The 25503-nt window shown below is 40.5% G+C and overlaps 1 protein-coding gene across 4 annotated transcripts in view; it reads right to left on the bottom strand.

Moving 5' to 3' along the window:
• Positions 1-25503, bottom strand: part of FBN1 (fibrillin 1) — a 237267-nt gene that overhangs the window by 39037 nt on the left and 172727 nt on the right. For all 4 annotated transcript variants that reach the window (XR_004274880.1, XM_032297522.1, XM_032297523.1 and 1 more), the window contains 11 exons: positions 24064-24189; positions 22058-22180; positions 20235-20357; positions 19765-19929; positions 17642-17710; positions 17420-17545; positions 15443-15565; positions 14674-14832; positions 11484-11555; positions 7909-8034; positions 3640-3762 (listed from right to left, as the gene is read on the bottom strand). Coding sequence is in view for 3 of the 4 variants with exons in the window: in XM_032297522.1 (XP_032153413.1) it covers positions 3640-3762; positions 7909-8034; positions 11484-11555; positions 14674-14832; positions 15443-15565; positions 17420-17545; positions 17642-17710; positions 19765-19929; positions 20235-20357; positions 22058-22180; positions 24064-24189 (1335 nt within the window). In the remaining variant the exon portion in view is untranslated. The remainder of the gene's footprint in view (positions 1-3639; positions 3763-7908; positions 8035-11483; positions 11556-14673; positions 14833-15442; positions 15566-17419; positions 17546-17641; positions 17711-19764; positions 19930-20234; positions 20358-22057; positions 22181-24063; positions 24190-25503) is intronic.

The raw sequence follows: 25503 nt of genomic DNA, 5'->3' as shown, positions 1-25503 counted from the left end.
AACTTAGAAGACGCACCATAACTGAATAACTTACTTCTAGCTATTGTTCTCAAGAGTAATCCTAGCTCTAAACTAAGTTAGTGTGACAGACATATATATATATATATATATTTTTTTTTTTTTTGCATCAAAATGGATTAAAACTTACTCTCATTTACCAGGCATATTCAGAGTATGTTAACAATATATGACACAATAAAAAACAAGGGGAAGTAATCAAAACATATTCTAAAAGATGAATATTTATAACTTAGAAGTAAAATGGGGAAAACAATTCAAGCTGGGAGGATTTTCTGTTTGATTATCTGCCTACGCAGCACCAGAGGCTGTGGAATTAATGGAAGTATTTTGTCTAGTTAAGATTTGGTGCCTCAAGTCATGGATAGTTCATGGCTTCCTTTGGAAATTTCTATCAAAGTAAAATCCCATGCTAAGATTAAGTTTTTCTTGATGGACAACCCACATGGCCCCCTGTTCAAGTTGCATCTCTTTGTTTTGTCTTGTTCCTATAACTTTTTATTCCATCTTCACCAAGTATTCACGTACACACAGGGCTCCTCTTAGCATGTGACAACCTGAATACTCTCTTTTTATTCTCATCCATTCAAAAGGAAGCCCTCTCATCTTGCTTCTGCCAGTCTTTAAGCTGTAAATTATGTTTATAATCAACTGAATCTTTGTTGCTTTCCTGAAATCTGATTATCTGAGGGGCAGAATTTAATGCATGAATTCACAAGCGACAGAATTATATGCCTACTTATGTCTGTAATTTTTTTAAGTTTTATGTTTGGAGTAAATGCGCTTTGAAGAGCACTGTGCCATTCTGATTTTCCACAGAAGGAAGCAAATGGAGTGCCATCTTTGCTGCAGATGCTGTAGGGTACACGGCATTCTGCTCTTAGTTGAATACTCCAGACTTGCTGTTTGCCTGCCTTGTCTACTCAGAACATAGTAATCATGAATGGACACTTTTTGCAGCACAGAGCAACCCTGTCTATCCCAGAATAATGAACATCTCCTCCATTTCATGTATTCAGGTTGCCATTTTTATGACTACTCCTATTTAGTAGATGAATCACCATACCATTTAGAAATTCCAAGTGAAGTTGAATATATCAATATGAGGGGAAATCGGAATACAGCAGCTTAGGAACTACTGCTAGCCTATGCAGAAATGCTATTTAACAATATGATTATTCCCATTTGAGAAAATGAATTTAAAGTGAATAGACTGTTTCCCAGTATAGGAAGAGGAAATTGATTTTTGATCTTGAGGAAGGTATCTCAGGTCCTACCACAGCTGGCCCAAAACTTTGGCACCTTCAGGTAGTACTGGATCTGGAAGTATCCAGGGGACAAGGTCTGTCTTATGTCTGGGTTCTACAAGGAAATAGAGAGCCTTAGGATCGTATTAGGAAGGGATCCCTAATTAGGAATTTCTTTTCATCTACTGCCCTATTTCATGATGGTTTAAATAAAGCCATCTTCATTTTTCATATGAAAAATGAAATATGGAGAGTATTTTGGAGTTCTACAGGTAAAACTAGAGTAGGTATCTAGGTTCCTATAAGCACCAGAATTTGAACTCTTAGATCATATTTGAGGGTGGGATAGGAGGTTTAAACAGGCTACTGTGGAAAGAAACCCAAACAGTCAGCAGACAGAGGACACTATGAGGAAGTAGCTGGGAAGAAACTGTTACTTGTCTTTAGGTGGGCAAGACATTTCAGAAGGGGGTTGCATTTGCTCTAACTATCCAGTTTTTGCTATCAGACTACCATCCTGAGCTCAGATATCTAATTGTTCTCTCAGCTCTCTCAGCAATGATATGGGTGCTATGGCCAGCTGTGATTTGGGGTTTGAAATAATGTGCTTATGCATTCAAATAAAGATCTCGTGATGAAGAGAAAGTTTTAGTTATTTTCATTTTAAACAGAGGTAAAAAGGAGTACTTCGCAGCATGCCTGAAAAAAATGCTAAGTGTAGAATAGCATTTAAAGGTATTTTAAAAGTAAGACATAAATAAAGACATTTCTAGAATGAAGTCTTCAACCTATCTGGCTGAATGGCTGCAAAACTGAAGTTCATTCCCTTTCTTCTGAGGTTTTCAATGAATAAAGGAAATCAAGCTTTTGGCTGCAAATATACGCAACACTTACAGCTGGGTGCATTTAATGTATGTTAGTCTTCTACAAGAAAACAGTAAAGGGCTCCAGCCCAGCAGGTTATGGCTGAATGTCTTATCTTGATCTAGTAACGGCTCTGTCCCACTTCTTACCTGAGTGTGAAATGGTATGAAATGACTCATTCTATATTATCAGCAATTCTTTATTTTGACTGGAATTACTTCATCCATTTCTAAGGAAATATAAATTACGAGCAAAATGCAGGGAAGTGGTATTAATGCCAGGTTTCACTAGGGTATTGTGGTTCATATCAGAGACGTCCCCACTTTTCCTGTCCTGTATTAATACATGGATAGCAACAGCTCTGTTGACAAAATGCTAAATACTTACACATGTTCCTTTGAACTCAACAAAACAAGTCTTGATTCTCAATGTGATTTTTTGTTTGGCTATTACACCCTCTTCCCACCAAGGTCTCATAAAACAATGCAAAATACCCTAAAGAGAACAGTGCACTTCCTACCACTTAATCACTGGTAGGTAAGGAAATCCAAGAAAAACCTGACCACGTTCCCCTGTGTTGTTTCATTCACAAATACATAAAATATCCAGGAAACCCCCTGTGAAATGAACCATGAGCAAAATAACACATTCTTCCTAAGATACAATGATTTGCTTTGCTAAATATACACTGATTTTTTTCTAAATATACAATGGTTCAGAATTACTTAAAAACTTACAGGAAAATCATTCTGAGGTATTGTTTTGCTACTGGGATGAAATGCTAGTCTTTCAAATTTTTATATCACTGGCTACAAGATACCACCAGATGCTGAATAACTTCACCATGCACTGAGGTTGATAATTCACCACGCTTCTTATTTCTATCACATCCCTGACAAAAGTGAACAACAAAAAATCTAACCTCTAGGGGACATGGTAATAAACAGCTAATAAAAGTTGTTGACTTTTGCAGCCTTCAGTGAGTGATTCTTTCCCTGTAAGATGACTGAGAAGAAAAGCAATGGTTTTGTTCTGTTTATGCAGATTAATCTGACTCAGCTCAGGAGAGCTTCACTGTCTAGATTTGGGATATGTAGCCAAAATGGCGAAAACCTCACCTTTCTGAGAGGGATTCTGTGTGAGAAAAAAAAAATCATTTGGTCCTAAATGTTGCTTAGGGGAGTGTATGTATGCATGATTCTGTATGTGTGTGTAACGTATAGGGTTGAGTGTCTGCAGGCAGGGCAGCAGACAGGAAGATATGAAATCTATTTACGGAAATGATTGACTTCCTGTTTGAAAACAGCTCCTCTAGAAAGGGGATTAAAAAGCTAAGTGTTTAGACATTTTGAAAATATCCCTTTTTCCAATTTAGTTATTAGAGTTCAATAATCTAAATCTTAACTCACATTTTCTTCAGCTTAACTATCTGAAAAGAAACCCAGATATCTGAAGCTTTATGAAGACAAACTTGTGGGTGGGCACATCCAGCCTGGGGGGCACTACATACCATTGCACTGTCCCGTCGAAGTGAAGCGGTAGCCGGGCTTACAGTCGCAGCGGTAGCTGCCCGCAGTGTTGATGCATTCGGCATTGCGCTGGCACACTGGGCCGTTCTGACACTCATCAATATCTACGAGCAGAAGAGAACTGAATTCGAAGGAGAACAGAATCTGGTGTCCAGTAAACAAAGCCTCTCAGATGAAAACGAATTTATATTTCATTTTGATCTTTTCTATTGAAAAGACAACACAGATGTGTACAGCAGCTTTATTCGTTGCCAGAATTTGGAAGCAACCCAGACGTCCTTCAATAGGTGAATGAATAAACAAACTGTGGTACATTCAGACAATGGAATGTTACTTAGCACTAAAAAGAAATGAGCCATCAAGCCATGAAAAGGCATGGAAGAAAATTAAATACGGCCGGGCATGGTGGGCTCACACCTATAATCCCAGTACTTTGGGAGGCCAAGGCAGATGGATCACCTGAGGTCAGGAGTTTGAGACCAACCTAACCAGCGTGGTGAAATCCCATCTCTAGTAAAAATACAAAATTAGCTGGGCATGGTGGCAGGAGCCTGTAATCCCAGTGACTTGGGAAGCTGAGGCAGGAGAACAGCTCGAGCCTGGAAGGTAGAGGTTGCAGTGGGCCAAGATCACACCATTGCACTCCAGCCTGGGCAACAAGAGCAAAACTCTGTGTCCAAAAAAAGAAAAAGAAAGAAAATTAAATGCATATTACTAAGTGAATCAGAAGCCAATCTGGAAAGGCTTCATAATGTATGATTCCAACTATATAACCTTCTGGAAAAGGCAAAACTATGGAGACAGTAAAAAAAAAAAAAAAAAATCACTGGTTGCCAGGGGCTAGCAGAGAGTAGGGGATAAACAGGAGAAGCACAGATAATTTTTTGGGCAGTGAAATTATTCTATGAGTAGTTATGGAATGGCAGACACATGTCATAAATTTTTCCAAACCCACAGGATATACAACACCAACAGTGACCTCTAATGTAAATCATCGGAGTGGACTCTGGGTGACAGTGATGTCAACGGAGATTCAGTTGTAACAAATGCACCCCTCTGGTGGGGGATGCTGATAGTGGGGGAGACTGCGTCTGTGGAGGGGTAGTGAATATATGATAAATTCCTGTGTCTTCTCAATATTGCTGTGAATCTAAAACTATATGAGAAAATAAAGTCTATTTTTTAAAAAAAGAGAAAGGAAGACTGAAAGCCCATTATCTAAACTTTCCCACTTCAGTAATATTTATAAATGCAAGTGCTTGATTTATGACCACATATGAACTCTAATGATACCCATGTCTAACAAAAAGTCACGGAATTTGGCTGCTAGGGCCAGCACTTGACATGGGTATAGATTAATCTCCTAAGAAGCCTTGAATTTCCTCAAAGCTCTGGATTTTATGTTTCATTAAGGGTGCTATTGTCTGAAAGGCTGCAGCAGCAGAACATCTCCAATTTTAAAGTCCACATGAATCACTTGGGATCTTGCTAAAAGGCAGATTCTGACTTGGCATGTCTGGGAAATGGCCCGAGATTCTGAATTTCTAATAAGCTCGCAGCTGATGCAGCTGCTCCTGGTCTGTAGAGTGCTTTCAGGTATAGGGCTGTAGAGACGCCTGCTCAAATTACTGCCACAAGGCAGTCAAATCAAGAAAACCTAACATGGGAGTTACCATACTGAAAACAAACCAACTCTCATTAAAACAGAAAAGATTTTGGATAATGGACATTGTGTGCTCCAGAGCTTTGATTTTGCTTAGGGGTTGTTTACTTCAAAAAAAAAAAAAATCCAGATACCTAATATAGTTCAAAATCGTGGCATTACAAAAGTTACTGCAAGTCTGCTGGGCGCGCGGTGGCTCAAGCCTGTAATCCCAGCACTTTGGGAGGCCGAGGCGGGTGGATCACAAGGTCAAGAGATCAAGACCATCCTGGTCAACATGGTGAAACCCCGTCTCTACTAAAAATACAAAAAATTAGCTGGGCATGGTGCTGCGTGCCTGTAATCCCAGCAACTCAGGAAGCTGAGGCAGGAGAATTGCCTGAACCCAGGAGACCGAGGTTGCGGTGAGCCGAGATCGCACCATTGCACTCCAGCCTGGGTAACAAGAGTGAAACTCCGTCTCAAAAAAAAAAAAAAGTTACTGCAAGTCTAGGCTACGCCATGGGGCAAAATACATGTTTCCCTCTTCCTTGCTCCAGTGGAACAATCTAATTCAGGCTAGTCCAGTATAGGGGATGGCCTGTAACAAAGGTGAGGGTTGGTCCTTAGTACCAGTTCTGGGCTTTTACACAGAAGTTGGCTCGGCCAAAGAAGTTCTACAAGGGGGTGGCAAATATATCAGCTGATGTCTCTTGGATGTGGTTCTGTGATGGAAAACCCTTGGGACTGTCAGTCAGTCAGTGGGGGGTTCCTGTCTAAGGTGGGTGAATTGTGGGTTTCTGGGCAACAGACACAAGAGTAGATGTGTGCCTGCCTTGGGTTACAAGGGACCCAGCACTGCCTCACTCACCAGGGCTTCCCTGCTCTGAATTCAGGAAGTATAAAAACACAGGGGGCAGATTGTGCCAGTGGAGAAACTGAGTAGTGTCACAGGCAAGCAGTTCTATGACGCGGCATCTGATAATGCGGCTACTTGCAGGGACAGCAGACGCTAGAAGCTCCCTAAATCACCTCTGCAATCCATTCCAATTTCAGCGTTGCTGAGGCACGTATGAACTCCACCTTCATTTTCCTATTCTAAGAGCTAAGAGTATGCTGGGAAGCAGCTGACCCTGGATTAAACATTCACCCTGAAGACGGATATTCTGTGAAACAGAAATCAGAAGTTGTTATCTCAGTATCCACAGAACGCTACCCTGACAGCCAAATGCCTTGCATTAGTACACTTGTATGTTTTTAATCTCATGGATCTAGCAAGGTCTACGTTGACTTGGCAGTCATGGGTGGTCTTGCCTATGGGTTCTGGCCAAGAGCTGCTGCTTCAGCAAATATAAGTGGTTAAAAGGTACCTGGGTACAGTAATCATCAAAGCGAACTCTGAGGGGAGGGAGGAGAGGAAAATGCCACAGCAGGTGGCAGGCATGCTGAGCATGTTTGAGAGGGGGTAAGTGCAGCTGTGAGGGAGGCAGCCAACTCGAGCACTATAAGATCACTGTCGTGGATTCCCTCTCCCACAGCCATGCTTCCTCTCCAGGTACGTGATCCTTGATGGCTTCCCAAAGCCCAGGGACTGGGGCCAAGGTCTGAATTGGCTATCTCCTTAGGAAGGCTATGAATGGCTATCACCCCATTCCCACTAACCCACACAGCAGGCGGAGTAAGGGACATGTGCCCACTTGGCCACAGTAACTGAAAGCCTGGTAAGAGGAACTTAACAAGTATGTGGTTAAGACTGTAACTTTACTCTTGGTATATAAGTTGTCTTCAGTTTAGACAAAAAAGTTTTTTTTTTTAACATTGAAATGTTGACATATGTGCCATAATACGTGCTCTAAGGGGTAATAACCCTATCTAACATGAATAAAACTCTGCTAGAGGAACTAAGTTTAAGTATTAAATAGAAAATTATTCCAACTATCCTGGGGCACATGGTATATTTAATAACCAGTAATGTCCCTTTTGCTAAAATGTAAAAGAACTATCTTTCCCAGATGTAGGAAAAAATATGAAGTGCTATAAGGAATGCTCAGAATCACAGTACATATACATGGCAACAGGAGGTAATTTGAAAATGAAAAAAGTACATGTGCATGCCAACATTCTTCATATAAAACCAAATTGCTGTTCTTGCCATTTGGAATTCTCTCATGCATTTGGAATATTTGCATTAAACTTGTTTTCACTTGGGAGTTGCAAAGTCTCTGTCTGGAAGAGAAGTGATTCTGAGAGTCAACTAGGATGACTGTCCACTCACGTTGATTTTCAAGCAATGTGAAACAAAGTGATCTATGTGACACACCCAGGAACTCAAAGCTTATTCATATCAGCTGGGAAATCTAATAGTAATACATTGTGCGTTAGGGGAGGGGGGCTGGGAATGCATGTGCCTCCTGGTTTTTTCACTGGAAGTTAGGGAATTTTTTTTCTTGCATGAAATTTCATGTTGTTCTACACCATGTCCTTTACTATTTCTAGAGCTTAACACATTTCTGAAATTTCAATGTTGTGAAATTCACCAAGTGTGTATCATTAAGTAGCTCATCAGTTAGCTCTTTTCCGGATATGATAAAGTCACAATGCCACTTACCTTCACAGACCAACAACTTGTCATTGTAGAAGAATCCCACTGGACATTCACATCGGAAGCTGCCAACCATGTTGATACAAACTCCATTTTCACAGACCCCTGGGATCTCCCGGCACTCATCAATATCTAGAGACAGAGTGGTCATTCGTGAGTGACAGGACAGCCCATGATCCCCATGCACAGTAAGACAAGATGGAAAGTGCTTGTGTGTGTGTGAGTGTGAGAGTGCGTGTGTGTGTGAGTGTGTGTGTGTGTTGGGGTGGCAGTGATGGCAACAGGGGACATCAATGAATAGCAAATTGAGATAACTAAACCACTTTCAAGGCATATGAGTCTAACTGGATTGAACATCTATCTTTTGAGTTTTGTTTCAGAATGTCAATTTTGTAGGAGACATCTTTGTATGTAGATACACTAGATGAACAGAATAGAAGGGACAGCCAAGAGTAAACAGCCTCTCTACCCAAGTGTACCTGTATTTAGGGAAAATGAAAAGGTGAGCTGGTAAAGAACCACAGAGGAGTGCATGGTTATATGGAACTCTAATCTTTCAAATTCCAGTTAAACACCCCCTTCCTACTTCATGTGGCTTTAGAAAGGAGGTAAGTCAGGTGTGGGAATGACAGCTGGGGCAAGGCTGACAATGAAGGCACGTCAGCACCAAGGAAGAACTGTCATATTAGACTGTGAGCTTCCTAAGGCTGGGAGCTGGGGCTGGCTGCCCCATCACTGTGTTATGGGTGCTCAGCACTCTACATGACAGGTAGTAAATGCTCAATTCAAATTTGTTCAGTTGAAAGCAAGTGTCTGGCAGCGTGTTGGTGAGCACCAAAACAGGACCAAGAGTGAGAATATGGCCAGGACCCAGGCTGCTAAGGCAGGGCTGGCCAACTGTGGAGAGAGGCTGTGGGCACCTCGCCAGCCTGGCCACATCACCAGCCTGGAGTGATCCCATCTCTGTCTTACCTACTCTGAACTCCTGACCACTGAATTGCCCTCTAGGATAAGAGTAGTAATAGTAATAATAATGGTAATAGTATTAATATTAACAGAATCTCATTTGCTGCATGACTGGTATGTTTCTCAAGCATTCAACCTGTATTTATCTGCTGAATTATCACAGCCACCCTATGAGATGGTCTTGGTACTCTGACTATCCGAAGAGATGATGCAAGTGATATAACCTGAGGATATAACCTGCCAAATACCAAGCAGCCAATGAGAGGCAGAGTCAGGATTTGACACCAGGACTCAGTTAACAGGCCATCCTGCCTCCCTTATCATACCAGGGAAGACTGTATTAGGGTGATTTCCTACATCGCCCAAATACAATCTTCACAGAACTGTCATCAACACCTTTGTTATCTCCGAAGGCCTTCCTTCAGCCCCTTGGCAGGTGAAACACCTCAGGTGGGAGGTATGTAAAGCCTTGGTCTTCCAATTCACTAGTTTCTATAACTGTTGTTGAGATACTTTGTTTACTTATTATAGTCAGGAGCCTCTGCAAGGTACATACTTTGTTTGCATACTTTGTAAGAAGATGCTCATAGACTGAAGTGGAGCCTATAAGAGCTGCTGCAATTTTAGAAGAATGACACTCAATCTGTTTCAAAGGAAAAATTTGTTGTCAGAGATTTATTTTAGATCCTTTTTAAAAAAGGACTTGATTTTGTGTGAAGGCAAAATTGACCTATTTAATGACAAGAAACAGCTTAGAATCTCAAAGGGCACACTGCCATTTTGAATACAGGCAATTATGTCTTTAGCTCTTTCACACCTTCGTCATTCATGTCATGAAAAGGCCATGTAAAGTTACATCACAACCGTGTATCGCAAACAAACAAAACAAATTCAGATGCCATTCCTTCAGTGTGGGTTAAACACGAAATATCATATTCATTTGTTTTAAATATAAGTGATATATTATCAAGCTTAACAATAACAGGCTGAGTCAAATTTCTGGCCATTGTTAGGTATAAAATAGCAAAAGGATATATTAAAAATTATATATTTTTTTCTTGTCAGGGTTTTGTTTGAACTTCAACTTGGAGAATTTTATATTTTAAGACAAGATGAATAAACATGCTATAGTTTTAACCCTGTATGAATGGACTCCACATGCCAAGAATCATAAGATCTTCCAAAAGGAGAGTATAAAGCTTAAACAAAACAAAGTTCTTCATCATCTAAATATTTTGTCATGGTGGAATTTGGTAACAATAACCATAGAGCTAAATATCCGATTTCTAGTTTTCAAGAGTTAGAGGCAAACTAAGCCATGAGTCAGGACTGTCTTCTGGTCCCAGCTCTGTTATTAGTTAGCTGGGTGGCCTTGGATGAGTCCCTTCCCCTCTTTGGGCCTCTACGTCCTCAAATATGAAGCAAGGCATTTGGACTAGATGATGTTTGAAGTCTATCCAGCTCTCCTAGTGGACGACGCTAATGTAGTTTTTAGTCTTTGCTTACTGCCAACCTTGGAGGGTAGTCTTGCTGGGGTACATGCCTGGCGGGTCCATGGAGAACCATTACCATTACAGACCACTTATCTTCTGATCACAGATCCTAGGGAGATTAAAAGATCTGTTTTGGGAAGGGGAAAAACAAAGCATCTAGGGCCAGGTGTTCCATGCCAATGTCATTTAGCAGTTTTTCTTTCCAAACCATGAAGTTTCTTTGGATGTTGATGAGACTGTGGAGCCATATGGATTTGGCACTAAGGGAGCCAGGCTGATTGCTGGACCAGACTCTTGTTTTCTTAAACAAGGTCACTGGAAAGGCTGATGCGGATTTTAGTTTACTTATTACGAATAAGGTGGAATAAAGCAAGTGGTGATGTTTGCTACTAGACACAACTGTGCAGACTTAAGAGGGCATCTAAGGATGCATATAAATCAGACCAGGGAGAAACTCAGAAAATGCAACAGCTTTCCATCTACTTTTATGTTATTTGGTTTCAAACCACAAGGGCATTGCCTGCATTGGCTGGTGCTGTGCAGTACTTCTGAATGTTGCACAAGCATCTCTACCGATGTTGTGTTCTCTGCTTCAGTTACCAGGCGGGGCCTCAGACTGAAAAGATTTTCATTTCACATCTGAAATTCTCAAAGCAGATGACCTGAGAAGATTCCATGTAAGATAAAATTGATCCACGAAAGGGCTTTAGGTAAACAATCTACATGTAAGGATTGGTGTGAAAAGTCACTTAACCTGGTCTTAGAAGGAAGGATTGGGAATTACAGTCAAATCAAATGTCAACTGGCCCGACTCCCAGAATCGCTCCCCTTGTTGATGCCGAAGGTTGGTTTAACTACGCTTGATTGTAATTTTGTGAAAAGCTTTCCAGTCCCCTTAATCATGAACAACAAATGCTGCTGCCAATTATGTGGAGCTGCACAGGGTGTTTGCACAGTTTGTTTCAAACTAAGAATCGGTGTTTCAATAAAATTAAAGGCATTGTTTAACATTTTTTTTTCTTCTAAGAAAAAACAGGGACTGGGAAAATAATGGTGTACTCCTCTTGCTAACACAAAGGCAACAAAAACCCAGAAAGTTGTGACAATGCCATCATGACTCACCAACAGGTAAACCGGTATAAATGTCTATGACAAAGCCTGGCCTTTGACTTCCACACAGTGTAGCAAATTCATCTGCAGTGATGAAACAAAGTTGGGATGGGATGATCAGAAAAGAACAATAATTGAACGGAAAAAAATTATTTTGTAAGCATTCTTGAAAGGTATTTGTTTGTAATTTGAAGAATTTAAAATAAAAAGTAAATCTGAAAATTCCTACAGATGTAATCTTGCCTGTAAGACAAATATTGAGGAAACAAAATAATCTCATGTTGACATGATAATGAAGGAGTAGAGATCTCCAGGTCACATGCCACTCATTCACTTGAGTTTGCCTGTAGGAGTTTGGATTTCAATACAGATGATGTTCAGCTCTGAACTCAGGGACTGGCAAAAGTGCCTCTCCCTAGTCTGCATTAAGAGAGCTGGGTTTGAGGAACACGTACAAAAGCCATTTTCTCAGTAGGTTATGGGAGATCAAAGCAAATCCAGCCATGTCCTTGATGTCCAATCTATTAATTTGGATCAATCAACCTTCACCATTTTTTCAGTTTTTTGAGCTGGATTTCATTTGGTACAGCTCTGTCAAATTCTCTCCCTCCCCCTCTCTCCTTTTCTGTCTGTCTCTGTCTTCCTCTCACTTGAATAAATCAAATTTAACAGATAATAAAGGATGAACTAAAATCTATCGGCAGTCCCTTCTAACTGTGAGATTGTAGATCATAACTGTAGCTGGTAAGGTATGGTATCAATCTAAGCTAAGATGGCCATTGCCTTATTGGTCACGTGCAGTGAGAATCAGTAAAAGATTTCTGGAAGCATTTTAATCAAAATATAGCATGTTATTCTCCTTTCATTTTCTTAATCTAAGAGTGCTGACTTCTAAAACCATAATGCCAGCTGACATTGGCCATCCAAAGAAATGACAGAGACTCCTAAAATATGTATAGATTTCACAGCTAATGAAAAGCCATGACTGGATTTGGTGAATATCCAACATCAAGGAGAAATCTTGCATTTTACATAAGAGAATACAGATATTGACAACTCAGGCAATCATTTCTGAAAGTAAATGTTAGTCTATATTGAGGGTTTCCAAAGTGGTCTTCAGAGGAATATGCAATAATCCATTAGGATAAAAAAGAAAATACTAGGACTTCTATCTTTGGAAAATCTAATCTTTAAAAAAAAATTTTTGTGTATATTTTATATTAGAACAGTTCAGGAAAATAATAAGTGCATTTTTCAATAGAATTGAAAACAAATACACATACACATACATATACACATAGACTTTTACATGTAAATGCACACCAGGTATATATAAGCTCCAGATTTTTTACCAATAGGCAAGTAGTAAGTATCATCTAAAGTTTTAAAGACCATTGTTCAAGATCAAGGGTCAGCAAACTTTTTTTTTTTTTTTTTTTTTGAGGAGGTGGTTTTTTCTTTTTTCCCCGGGCTGGAGTGCAATGGCGCGATCTCGGCTCACCGCAACCTCCGCCTCCCGGGGTCAGGCAATTCTCCTGCCTCAGCCTCCTGAGTAGCTGGGATTACAGGCACACGCCACCATGCCCAGCTAATTTTTTTGTAGTTTTTAGTAGAGACGGGGTTTCACCATGTTGACCAGGATGGTCTCGATCTCTTGACCTCGTGATCCACCCGCCTCGGCCTCCCAAAGTGCTGGGATTACAGGCGTGAGCCACCGCGCCCGGCCAGCAAACTTTTTAATAACAGGCCAGAGAGTAAATATCTCAGGATTTAGAGGCTGTACAGTCAGTCAAAACTATTTAACACTGCCATAAAAGCAGCAGTAGACGATATGAAAATAAATTAGTGTGGCTGTGTTCTAATAAAGTTTTATTTATGGCCAACAAACTCTGAAGTTCATGTAACTTTCATTTTATAAGATACTATTCTCCTGACTTTTTCCAGCCATTTAAAATGTAGAAATCATTTTTAGCTTGCAGGTCTTTCAGAAGTAGGTGGGGGGATGGATTTGGCCCATGGATTGCATTTTGCCAAGCCCTGGCCTAGACACATTTTACAGCGTGGAGGCAAATTAGGAATTCTAAGTGGTGGTTATTATATTATTTCTGGTATAAACAATGGATGGAATAATATATTTTTCTAAAAAAGAATTTTCTGTTGCATGCAATGTTAGGTAGTCCCAAACAACAGATTTAATATTTTACATATCACTGTGGAAAATAGGGTAGGATTCCCTTTATAGCACACCCTAATCAATAATAATTTCATAATAATTTTAATTAATCCAAATAATAATTTAAGTTAATTAATAAACCTTGCATAATAATTTCAAATAACCCAAATCATAATCTTGGCAAATGATGTCATCATCATATACATAGTGCAGAGTATATACCATATGATATAAGAACAGTACACTAATGCCTTCACTTCATTCACACAAAGGATGTAAATTAGCCTTTTTTTTTTTTTTTTAAAGACAAGTAACATTTAGTTTCTTTCTTTGTGAGAATATAAGAAAAAATTTATCTTGGATCTCAGTATGAAAAAAAAGTTGCACTTTGCTTTTGAGTGTTCTTTACAGTCATTGAAAATTTTGAACCTGATCACATCTCCCTTTTCATAGGACTGCTAGAAAGTTTGGGGCTAAAGTTACTGCTTATTTCAGACAAGTGTGTAGGAATTCCCAGCTTGGATTCTGTGTATCAGTCCTGCTCCTGGCTCTGCCTTTCTTATTCTTGTTTGCCATTTGCCTTATGCTTATTTCTTATTTTACATTTACATCTTTGTAGGCTGCCTTTAATTCTCTTTGGAACAAGTTTAGCTTTAAATAAGTAAAAACAAAAGGAATTATGTTTCTCTTATTGTCACATTGGTTTGTCTAATGTTTCCAGTCTTTTAGTTACGTAAGACTTCAGTTACAATGAGAACATTGTTTATAGTTTATAATTTTGTGATATGCTGAGTTTACAAGTCTGGTTACGTATTAGGGTATAAATTAGAATACATATTCTGTGACTCAATGTTTGGCTCGAATGACCAGCATCAACTGTGAATTTAAATATTTGCCTTTGTGAGCCATTTTCTTCCCTGTAAAGTTAAACAATGCAAACTTTGCTTCCTTCGCTAAGACTGATTTCCCCAACAATTCATAGGTAATTTTTCAACCTGTATTTTTGGCAATGGTGAAACTAAAACTCACCTGTACTTGGGATGGGACACTGCTCACAGGGCTTATTCCAGGCCCGGCCAATGTTGTAGGAACAACAGCACATCTTCTTGGTCATGTTGAATAACAGTTCTCCATCACAGGTCTGGTTGTCAGCATAGTAGTTTCTGTAGCACAAACTCCTTCTCATATCTGGTGAGGCCATGTGGGAAATCACAACAAATTTCTAAGTGGATACTCAATGAGCAAGGTTGATCTGAGTGGTATTGTAGCTTGACTTTGATAAGGGCAAAAAAAACTTGCTCTTACACTACTTTCTAGCTACTCATGCTGCCACAGGAAAAAGGACTTTGAGAAATGTATTCCCTGATAATTCATGCCACAGAACTAAGTCACTATGTAGTTGTAGCACTAATAAACTTTAAATGACTCTCTGCCCAGTCTCCTAGTAACAATTCTCTACTGCCATTTGGCAGTAAGTTTCTCATTTCCGACTCATGCTGTTTTAATACTGTAGGTCAGTACTGTAAATATAATTGTACAAAGATACACCCAAAAGTCAAACAAAAGAAGTACTATTAACTTTTGTTTGGGATTTTCCAGCATTGCATTTTAGAGAAAACTCCCAACCACCCACCCATGCTGGTGAAAAACTGCCAAGTTATGGTTTATAGGGGAGGAGGCTCCTACCAAGACAGTGAAGAGATGTCAGCACTCAGTGTGATGAGTAACATCACCTAAGCTCTCTTCTTCTTTGTGGATGGAAACCAAACGGGCATTACTGAGAAAAGCTTGGACTTACCCATGCAATTATTTCCCCCATTCACTTGCATGTAATCTGGAGGACAAATACAGGTGTAGTTGCCAACGGTGTTGTAACATGTCCCTGGACCACAGATTCCAGGAGTCTCACATTCATTCACATCTGTAATCCAAAGAGAAAGTGGTATATGAACATCAGAACTTCACATTTTAGAATGGCCTGATACTGAATGTCAACATGAATGTTGACAACAGAGGAGAAAATCTATAGGGCATTTTGAAATAAGATAAAAATAGGTATTTCATTCATCTGTGTCCTCTCTCTCTGCAAATGTGTGCCTTTTAAGGAAAGGTTTTAGAAAAGGAACTCTTGGCTGGGCATGGTGGCTCACGCCTGTCATCCCAGCACGTTGGGAGGCCAAGGTGGGTGAATTACTCGAGGGCAGGAGTTCTAGATACGCCTGGCCAACATGGTGAAACTCCACCTCTACTAAAAATACAAAAATTAGCTAGGCGTGGTGGTGCACACCTGTAGTCCCAGCTACTCTACTCAGGAGGCTGAGGCAGGAGAATTGCTTGAATCCTGGATGCAAAGGCTGCAGTGAGCCAAGATCGTGCCACTGCATTCCAGCCTGGGCAACAGAGCGAGACTCCATCTCAAAACAAACAAAAAACAAAAAAGAAAAGGAACTCTTGCCTTCTGACATGCAGGCATATCAAATATAATAATGAGTCTCCTAATAAATGAATCTATAACATCCTCAAAGGTAGGCAGAGGTAGAAATATGGAGAAATTAAAATCTCAAACACACCTTGGGAAAACAAGTACACTTCATATGTTCACCAAATCTATGATAGACTATTATACAGTATCTGGAAGCCATGAACAGCTGGCTTCATGAATCTGCACTGGTAAGGCGGCATGGAGCATATTTCACATCCTCTCCTCATTTCCAAACAAAGGAGTTGATTCTAATCTTCGTTAACTCCATGAGTCTTAGAGCTGTGCCATATATACTGTGATGTTCAATGTAATACTCAATGACATTGCCATTGTCTGGGTGAGCTAATAAGCCACTTAAAGAGCCCTAAGGGCCATTTCCTATGCAGAGCACAAGGAGGTCTCTTTCCTAAACAGTGATGTGATTCCTGCATGTAGATGAAAACCACCTCTCCCACCCTGGCTCATGGCTGAGTGCTCTCAAACCCAGAAGTGGTTAATATTCTCCAACTTTCCAGAGGCACAGGGTGAACAAGGGCCACCACTCACAGCATGAAGCCAAAGGGCCGCCTTCTAGGAGAAGCTCATTTGAACGCAGGAGCACGGATGATAAGAAGTGGGCCCAGGGCCGGGCGCGGTGGCTCAAGCCTGTAATCCCAGCACTTTGGGAGGCCGAGGCGGGTGGATCACGAGGTCAAGAGATCGAGACCATCCTGGTCAACACGGTGAAACCCCCTCTCTACTAAAAATACAAAAAATTAGCTGGGCATGGTGGCGCGTGCCTGTAATCCCAGCTACTCAGGAGGCTGAGGCAGGAGAATTGCCTGAACCCAGGAGGCGGAGGTTGCGGTGAGCCGAGATCGCGCCATTGCACTCCAGCCTGGGTAACAAGGCGAAACTCCGTCCTCCCCCCAAAAAAAAAAAAAAAAAAAGAAGTGGGCCCAGAACTCCCCCAATAGAGAAGCAGCACTGAAATGGGACCTGTGCCATTCTCATGAAAAATGGCTTTTCTGAAGAACATAGAAAACTCCTTTGTAAGCATAAATGAGGCTATGGTCCAGCAGAATAAGAGTCTATTTTTCTCAGGAAAAGAGAGAGATTTAGGACTTACCAGAAATGACATATTTTGAGTAACATTATTCCAAACTGCCATGGGTGACATATTTACCTGGCTATGCTTGTGTTTAGACCACTGTGCTATACAGCTAAATTCTGTTTTCCTGGTAACCATATTCTGGTTTTGCAGGTCAGTTCTTGATATCTGAAAAACTTCATCATCCTACAAGGACCATTTACCATCACACACTCGTGTATCTTCATTCAGGTAGTAGCCAGTTGGACAGCGGCACTGGAAACTCCCGAAGGTGTTGATACATTTCCCCCCTTGGCACAGCCCTGGTAGCTCCTGGCACTCATCAATATCTATCAAAACCAAAACAAAAGCATTCCTTCAGCATTGTAAACAAACCCAAGGAAATTCAAATTGCATGCATTTTAAGACAAAAGAAACACAATTACCTTCCAATATAACTGTGATAGGATTTGGTCGAAAACCTTCCCCTCCAGGACAAAGAATTTTGTACTCAGCTATTGAAACAAAAATTCAAATTGAGTTGCTTTGAATCTAAAGACTTTTACAAGTAGTAACCTCAAGGGAAATACTGACATATCCATCTGAAACTATTCATATTCGGGAATCTTTAGTTGTTACTCTGCCTGTCCAAAGTAAGTTAACACCTTTGTGTACACTTGCCATTCTCCAATGGTTTTTATGTGTCCCCAGTGCAAGGCCACTGTCCTTAGTCCTTGAACTCTCACCACTCCCCTGTTCTTATACGCATGCAGACTATTTTATCCCTTATCTTCATCACTGTTTTTAAGATTTTCTTTCCCTTTTTATTTTCTTAAAAACTTCATCTTCATTTTTATGTTCTGTTCAGCCTTACTTTCCGGGAATTACAGCTTCCCTTAATAATCTTACTTGGCCTATTTCCAAAATGCTTTCTTAGAAAAAGCTGTTCTCTGTTGATTCCCATCCCAATTCTCTCCTTCATGACTAGAGACGTTTCTTGCGCCTCTGTTTCTATGGATGGCAGTATTGATTCTCCTGGTTTCCAAAAATAACTTTCTACAGTGTCCTTGGGTTCCCCCATTAATTCTTTCATCCAAGTATTTTACCCAGAAACATTTAGTTCAGTGCCATGTGCCAGCACGGGGATACGTAGAGGACATGTCAATAAGCACATCTGTAACCTGCTGCATCTTCCCAGTGAAGATCTATACAATCAGTTCTTTCGTAATCATCATGGTCTTTCCAGATCTGCTAATCCCTGTCCTGGCTTCCTGAAATCATATGCACACATGCCTGCATGTACATACTGTAGTTCTAATTCTGGTCCAGATCTGGCGTGGGGTGCATATCTATTGTTTTGCTACTCATCATTAATCTACAAAGCTGGCTCCCCCGATTAAGTGTCTTAGTTTGTCCCCTTTAACACCAATGAAATGAACTGTCCTCCTCTTTTACTTGTTCTCCTGTTTCTCCAATCATCCACACTTTTTTCTTCTTTCATGTCACAACCTTCTTGAAGGCTCAATTAGAAAATGTGCAAAATCCCAACCCTCTCCCAAGCAGAACTGACCTCCCTTTCTGAAGAGAAGAGAGAAGGAGGAGCCGGCTGAGCACTCACTCCTCTGCTGGGTACTCTGCATGAGTGGTTTCATTTAATCCTATGAAGTATTTTATGAATGCTAAGGAACTTGCCCAGGGTTACATGGGTGACAAGTAGTGGAGTCCTAATTTGCACCAGGTGTGCTGTTTGTACCAACACAGCACTGTGTCTGCTCTTTCTGAGACCTATTTTGAATTTTGAATTATAGCACTTATGTTTAGGTCATAATTTGCCAGCTATGCTGTATTCTTCTGAAGGGCAGGATCTATTTTAATTCATCTTTGCACATACAAAGTACACACTTTAGGTACTCAACAAATATTTTTAGAAGAATTGAATAAATGACCCTTCAGCAAAAGAAGAATCCCTATCAATCCCAATATACGCTATAAGCAGTAGCCACTGACTTTTGCCAAAGAAGCTATATCTGATTCTGAATTATAATACAGGGCCCACTTGGAAAAATAACAAGCCTTTTATATCTTTAGGAGACATAGTATGTATGTCCTTAAAATCACATGCTAAAGCTCTCTTTCAAGCCACACCATAAAAATGGAATCATCTTCCACTTCCTAGTTACTTAACTAATCGCTTCTCTTCAAACCCAGGGACACTGAGTCTGGCCTAGAGCTTTCAAAACTAGTCAATAGATGAGAATAGGAGAGATAATCAGTGTGTCCCTGGAAGGGAAGCAACACGGTGCAAGTAACCTAGTCTGGAAAATCTTTAAAGTAATGCTATCTGCTTCTCACTTACACAGAAGTGAGATGTTACCTGCCCCACCTGATCTTTCAGTGCGAGCCAACCAGGAATACTTTCTGACTCTTGAATTGGGAATAAGGTCCCCTCCACACGGCTGAGAGGACTGATCTTCAGTCTGATCTAAGAGTAGAAAAGGTTTATCTTCTGATCTAGAAAGGAGAACTGCCTGGAGTTGAAATAATACTCAATAGGAGGTTGTCCACTTACATGTGTTCACAGCGGGGCACATCTCACAAGGAGTACCCCAGGCTTTACCCAGAGAACAGCAGCAGGAAGCTTTGGAAACCCCAACTCCAATTTCATTGCTGCAGGCTGTATCTCCATTGTCTCCTCGAGGTCGAATATCCAAATAGCAATTTCCAGAGCGGGTATCTATTTACCATATACAAACACAAAAGCATCAGGCAGATTCTTTCTACCGGTGCTGAAAATTCAAACCCATTTCAGGAACTATTAAAAAACCATCATTTACTTTTACTAAGAAACTAAAAAGTGCCCACGAATATCATACAGTACTGAGAATTTTCCTATGGAAAAAGACACCTGAATATAAAGCAGAGTTGGGAAATGTTTAAATTTCTGTATCATTCATTTTGCAAACTTTGAGAATGGAAGGTTTAGGGCTATTTTCAAAATAATAAACAGTATGCTTCCCTGAAAAGTTTTTAAGGTCTTACCCACACAGCCAACTCGAGTTGGATTCAGCTCAAAATCAGGTGGGCAGTCACAGGTATAGCTGCCTGGAGTGTTGATACAGTTCCCACTGATGCACGTGGTTGGATCCAGGCATTCATTAACATCTAAAACCGAACAGTGAGCAGCGGACTTATCACCTGAGCCAGTGCAGGCAGACGTCACCATGAAAGAACAGGACCCAATCTAGAGCTCCAAACAAGGATGTTAAAGCTGCTAGTTATAACAACACCTAGAAATGCTGTCCTCCACTTCAGAAATCAAACCCCTCAGGAAGGAAATATGTCATAGTTTTTGGTCTTCTTCCCCCACAACACATTTACCATTCAAATTTGTCATCGGGATAAAACACAACTTTGGAACTAGGAAAAATATTCCAGTCAAGGTAAATGAAGGCAGAACATGGTTGTGACCTCGGTCAACCAGAAATTCAGACACAGGTTTTAAGAAAATATATTGAGTATATGTGGCTTGTTATTTCATCAAATTGGGGCAAGATGTCCCAGGAAAGCCTCAGGAGCAGCAGCTCTTGCTGCTTCCCCCGATACACACGCATGAGGCTTAGCGTGTTCCCTGAAGTCGGCAAGGAGTCTCTCTCCCGTCATCGATGTTGAGTGGAATATTTCCCTTTCAGTTTCTATTCCAAAACTATGTACAGAATTCCAGATATTTAGGACATGTGTTTTGGCAAATTCCACTCCGTACAATCCCTTTTGTCTGTTTTGAACACTCATGAAATACTCAAGGACAGACGAATGGCTTCTGTAAGGAGGGACTAGAGAAGAGGGATGACTCCTTTGCCTTGGTCCTCCCCTTAAATCCGGCAACCCTCCTGCTGGTGGCACTGCAGATGACATTTTTGTTCAAATTACATGTGCATTTGGATGGACAGGGCCAGGCTAACAGAAAGAAGGTTAGACAGAATGATGCTGATATTTATCTGAGCCACTCAGGAGAGGCTACGTGCCATGGAGAGGTGACTTCCTGAGGCATGCAAGAGACCCGGCCTGGTGCATAGAAGTTTTAAGGAAAAGCAAGGGAAGAATGTGTGGCTGGAGAGGAATACTCCATCCACAGCGTTTGCAGGGTGGTGGTGGTGGTGGTGGTGATCTTGAAAGCCCTGAGTCATGTTTTGTTTAGGTGGTTGAAAGGACCAGATTTTTTCTGAAATTTGAACTCATATAGAACAGAAGTTGTTTCTTCAATATCCTTGAACAGAGGGGTGAATTAGGAAGGGAAAACGTAAATGGCTTTCAAAGTCTTAGTGACAAAGAGAACCGCATGGCAGTCTGCTGGGTGCCCGTAGCTTTTCTAAGCTTTTTCTGATGTTCCCTGAGGGTCCCTGGCTCAACAAGAAAACGGCTGAGCTCTGTGTACCAGGTACTCTGGTGACCACGGGCAGGGCAGAGGTGGGAAGGAGTAGGGTGGGTATTGCAACAAAGTACAAGGAGAAAACCCATGATCCCAGGACATGACCTTCAAAAGGAAACTCTCCAAAAATGTGCCCAAGTAGAAAAAGGAAATGTCTGGAAAGGTGCACAGCTGGAGCACCCCTAGAACATTCCTGTGTAGCCACAAACTCAATTTCAAGGCTACAAACTTTGCTCCTTCGATTGTCTTCGACTCTTTCCTCTGCATCCTCACCTCCCATCAGTTCCAGGTCTGAGAAACTGTTTCTGTGATTCTTAACATTTCCCCCTTGCTTTTCTTGTCCTCTGTGACTGCCCTCATATAGTCCCGGGGGGCTCTAATAGCTGGGTTCCCCGAAACACCAGGGAGCTGATTTTGATGCGAGCGGAGGTCTTACCTGTGCAGTTCCCGCCGCTCCTGTCCAGTTCATAGCCTATCTCACACTCACAGCGGAACAGGCCAGGGAGGTTGTGGCAAGTTCCAAAGACACAGATGTTCGGAAGGGAGCACTCATCGATATCTTGGGGGAGGGAGGAAAAAGGAAATAAGTTAATTTATATTTTTTTAAACAAACCCCAAAACTCCCAAATATAATTAGGCAACTAATGTAAATATTAAGAAAATGCAGACTACCTAACACCAGTCTAGGCACTTCTCCTATAGACTTTGAGGCGATTTGTCATGCACGAGGAAGTCTCGCAGGTGAGAGGTTACCTTTCCTCAGTCCCTATCAAATGCGAAGCAGCGGGCTGAGCATTTTATAGATACATATCTCATTTGTAGTGTTCCATGTAGGTCCACATCACTTCTGTAAAGTTAGAGCCAAGCAAGCCGCCTTACACTAAATTCTTTGGTTGTTTTCTCTATACAGTCACAGTTTTTGCTGTGAATTAACATTTTACAAGCCACAATGTCTTTTTGGTAACTGTCATAATTGGTTGCATAATCCCCGGTGTCCCTAGTCCTGTGGTGTGCGTTTGCTTTTGTTGATGAAGACTGGAAAACCGCACTTGCTTCTTCCAGGCCTCCTCTCTGCCTCATGTCAATATTCTTGTTGTGTAGATGACACATGGGCACATTTTCAGGTTTGAGACGGGCTTTCAATAGCCATGACCACTCTGCCGGCCACGATTTATATTAAGAACAAACAAACAAACAAAACCTTCCCTTATAGCAATAAGAGAAGCAAAACTTTCACTGTGACTATTTATGCTGCCAGAGGTGGCACCGTACCTGTTTTGCTTGGATATTTGGAGTAACAAAAGTAAACATGGCATTAGGCACATGATCAAGAGCATAGTCTGGTTTCTTGCCTCTAAAGAGTTTTATATCAAACTCTGCATATTCAATATAAACTGTATAAAGAACACCCAATGGTTCCATAACAAAGAAAAGTATTTACATAAAAATACATGAGGGAATTCGTACACATGTCATAGCTAATGACTGATTTTGAGTTCATGTCTTGTTAACAAGGAACAACTACTCACTAATACATTAATCAGGGTCTTGTTTAAACTTCTACTGACAATCGTTATCATTTGTTTACGTCTACTGAAATCTTCTTCTCAATGAAGGAGAATGTGCTTCAATTTGACAAATGTTGGTAAACAGAATAATCTTGTGTTTCCTAATGGGATCCAGCCTTAGCTAAAGGTTCCTAGGACTCTTCCTGTCTGACCAACAATTACCAGAATGACAGAGCCTACAGCTGAGAGATACTATGCCATATGGCATTATCCCAAGGGTATACCTGTGGGATCTAACATATATAACATGGGACCGTTCTTCAAATTCCATTGTTATATATGTTAGATATATATACGTTATATATGTTATTTATGTTAGATAGTTATATATGTTATATATGTTGGATATTTAGAGCAAATGTGAGACATACCATTCTATATATTATTTAGAGCAAATGTGAGACATACCATTCTATATATGGACAAGACTATTTGCTCTGCTGTTATTTTAAAGCCTTTATTTCTAGAAACCAAATAGTGGGGAGTACAACCTGTGTTTCCATATTTAATGATAATCCCACAACAGGACATCATCAGGGAACCTGCACTTGGAGCTCTTTCCCCTCAATAGGGGTAAATGGGTTGCACTGAGTTAAGCACACTTGGTTACCCTCTCTGACCAACGGGTATACAGTTGCAGACCATGCAGCCAAGCCTCGATGTGCAGCTTGTGGCCAGTGAGCTGAGGCTTTCTGTGCACCAAGAGAATGGTCAGCTGGAAACCTAACCCCTCTACAAACTGAACTGACCACCTTAGACATGAAGCTAAAACACACCTCAGTTAAAAAAAAAAAAAAAAAAGGCATCAGGAATGTTTAAATAACCTAATCTCAACACACCCAGCAAGGCTCCCAGCAGCTTCCCAATCAGTTACCTTCACAGGCTTTCCCGTCAGCACTGGGCACGAAGCCCATGTCGCATTCACAGCGGTATCCTCCTGGGGCATTGAGGCACTGGCCATTGCCACAGAGATTCAGATTCTCGGAGCACTCATCAAGGTCTACAGACAGAAAGAAACACACATTACTCTTCCTCAGTTAGGGGCTTTCTAATTCTTCAGGTCTAACTACTTTCCAGTGCAGCAATGTTTCGGCATAACTGCAATTTGACACATTTAAGTTCATTAATTTTTCTCTTTGGAAGGCTAATATTGAATATGCAATTTACATGGGGCTGATTCAGAATCCTGAATGATAATTTATCCTGAATGATGTAAAATGAATAAGCCAAAGGAATCATGCAAACTAAGGCCTGTTGAAGAAGGGTCATCCACATGGAGGGCATACGCATGACAGGAAAGGACACATCATGTTTGTACCTATTTCTCAAGTTCCAGGCTTAGCTTAGATGGGCACCAAAAGTGCAAAAGAATGGCAACCATAGGGGACAAAAAAATTCCATCTGCTGAATCTCTCCCTGGTTTTCTTAATAATCACAGGCATTTAAATATCAGACACATAAATCATACATGCCTAATACACAGAATTTGAATACGTTCTCAAAATGATGGGAGGTTTTTGATGATAAAGCATCAATAAGTTAGGCAACAATGATTTCATCTGAGATAAAACTTTCAGGGAATTAAAAAAAAATTCCAGGTAAATCACCTAATGGGCCTTAGCTGCTTTTGTGCTTAAATGACTTCTTATGAACAAACTGCTCACAATAAATTTATGTTTTAAGTTAAGGGGAAGCTATGTGACCTAATGGCCAATGAGTAATGGATCTTACTATTTAATTCCAAAGCTCTGATATAAAAAGTTCTGTATATGCACATGTAAGTATGTGTATAAGTTAGGTAATGACAAGTCTAATCATGTATGTTTAAATGTGTGTAGCAGTTTCTGTTACTTCTATGACCATTAATTAGAGACAAGAAGAAAATTTCATTAATATGTTATTGCAAAATTGGAAGTGAACGAATTCCTTAGCAGGTTTGAAATTTTTACTTATACCAATATGGAATGATGATGATGACGACGATGGCCTGTTGGAGAAAAATATATACTGTTCTCCTAATCTAGAACATCTAATCCCTTCTCCTTACATAGCTTCCTACAGCAAGCTTACCCATGTGTTGTTACAGAAAGGAAGTTGGTGGTGAGGAATAGGCACAAAAACATAAAAGGTAAGGCATATAAAAGGAAGTATGATTTGTCTAAACTAATGACATCATTATATCTAGTTACATAATGATACGTATGCCAATTGTAACTATTATAAGGCCTAGCTGACTTGAGGTGGAGAACACTATGACTTTTTTGGTATCATTTTGTATTAAACCACAGATCACTGTAAACTATGTGGTAATGGC

The sequence above is a fragment of the Sapajus apella genome, unplaced genomic scaffold, assembly GCF_009761245.1.
Source record: "Sapajus apella isolate SASKATOON/1434 unplaced genomic scaffold, GSC_monkey_1.0 scaffold37, whole genome shotgun sequence".
Taxonomy (NCBI): domain Eukaryota; kingdom Metazoa; phylum Chordata; class Mammalia; order Primates; family Cebidae; genus Sapajus; species Sapajus apella.
Note: the sequence above shows the minus strand (reverse complement) of the source record. Positions and strands in the feature narration are given on the sequence as shown.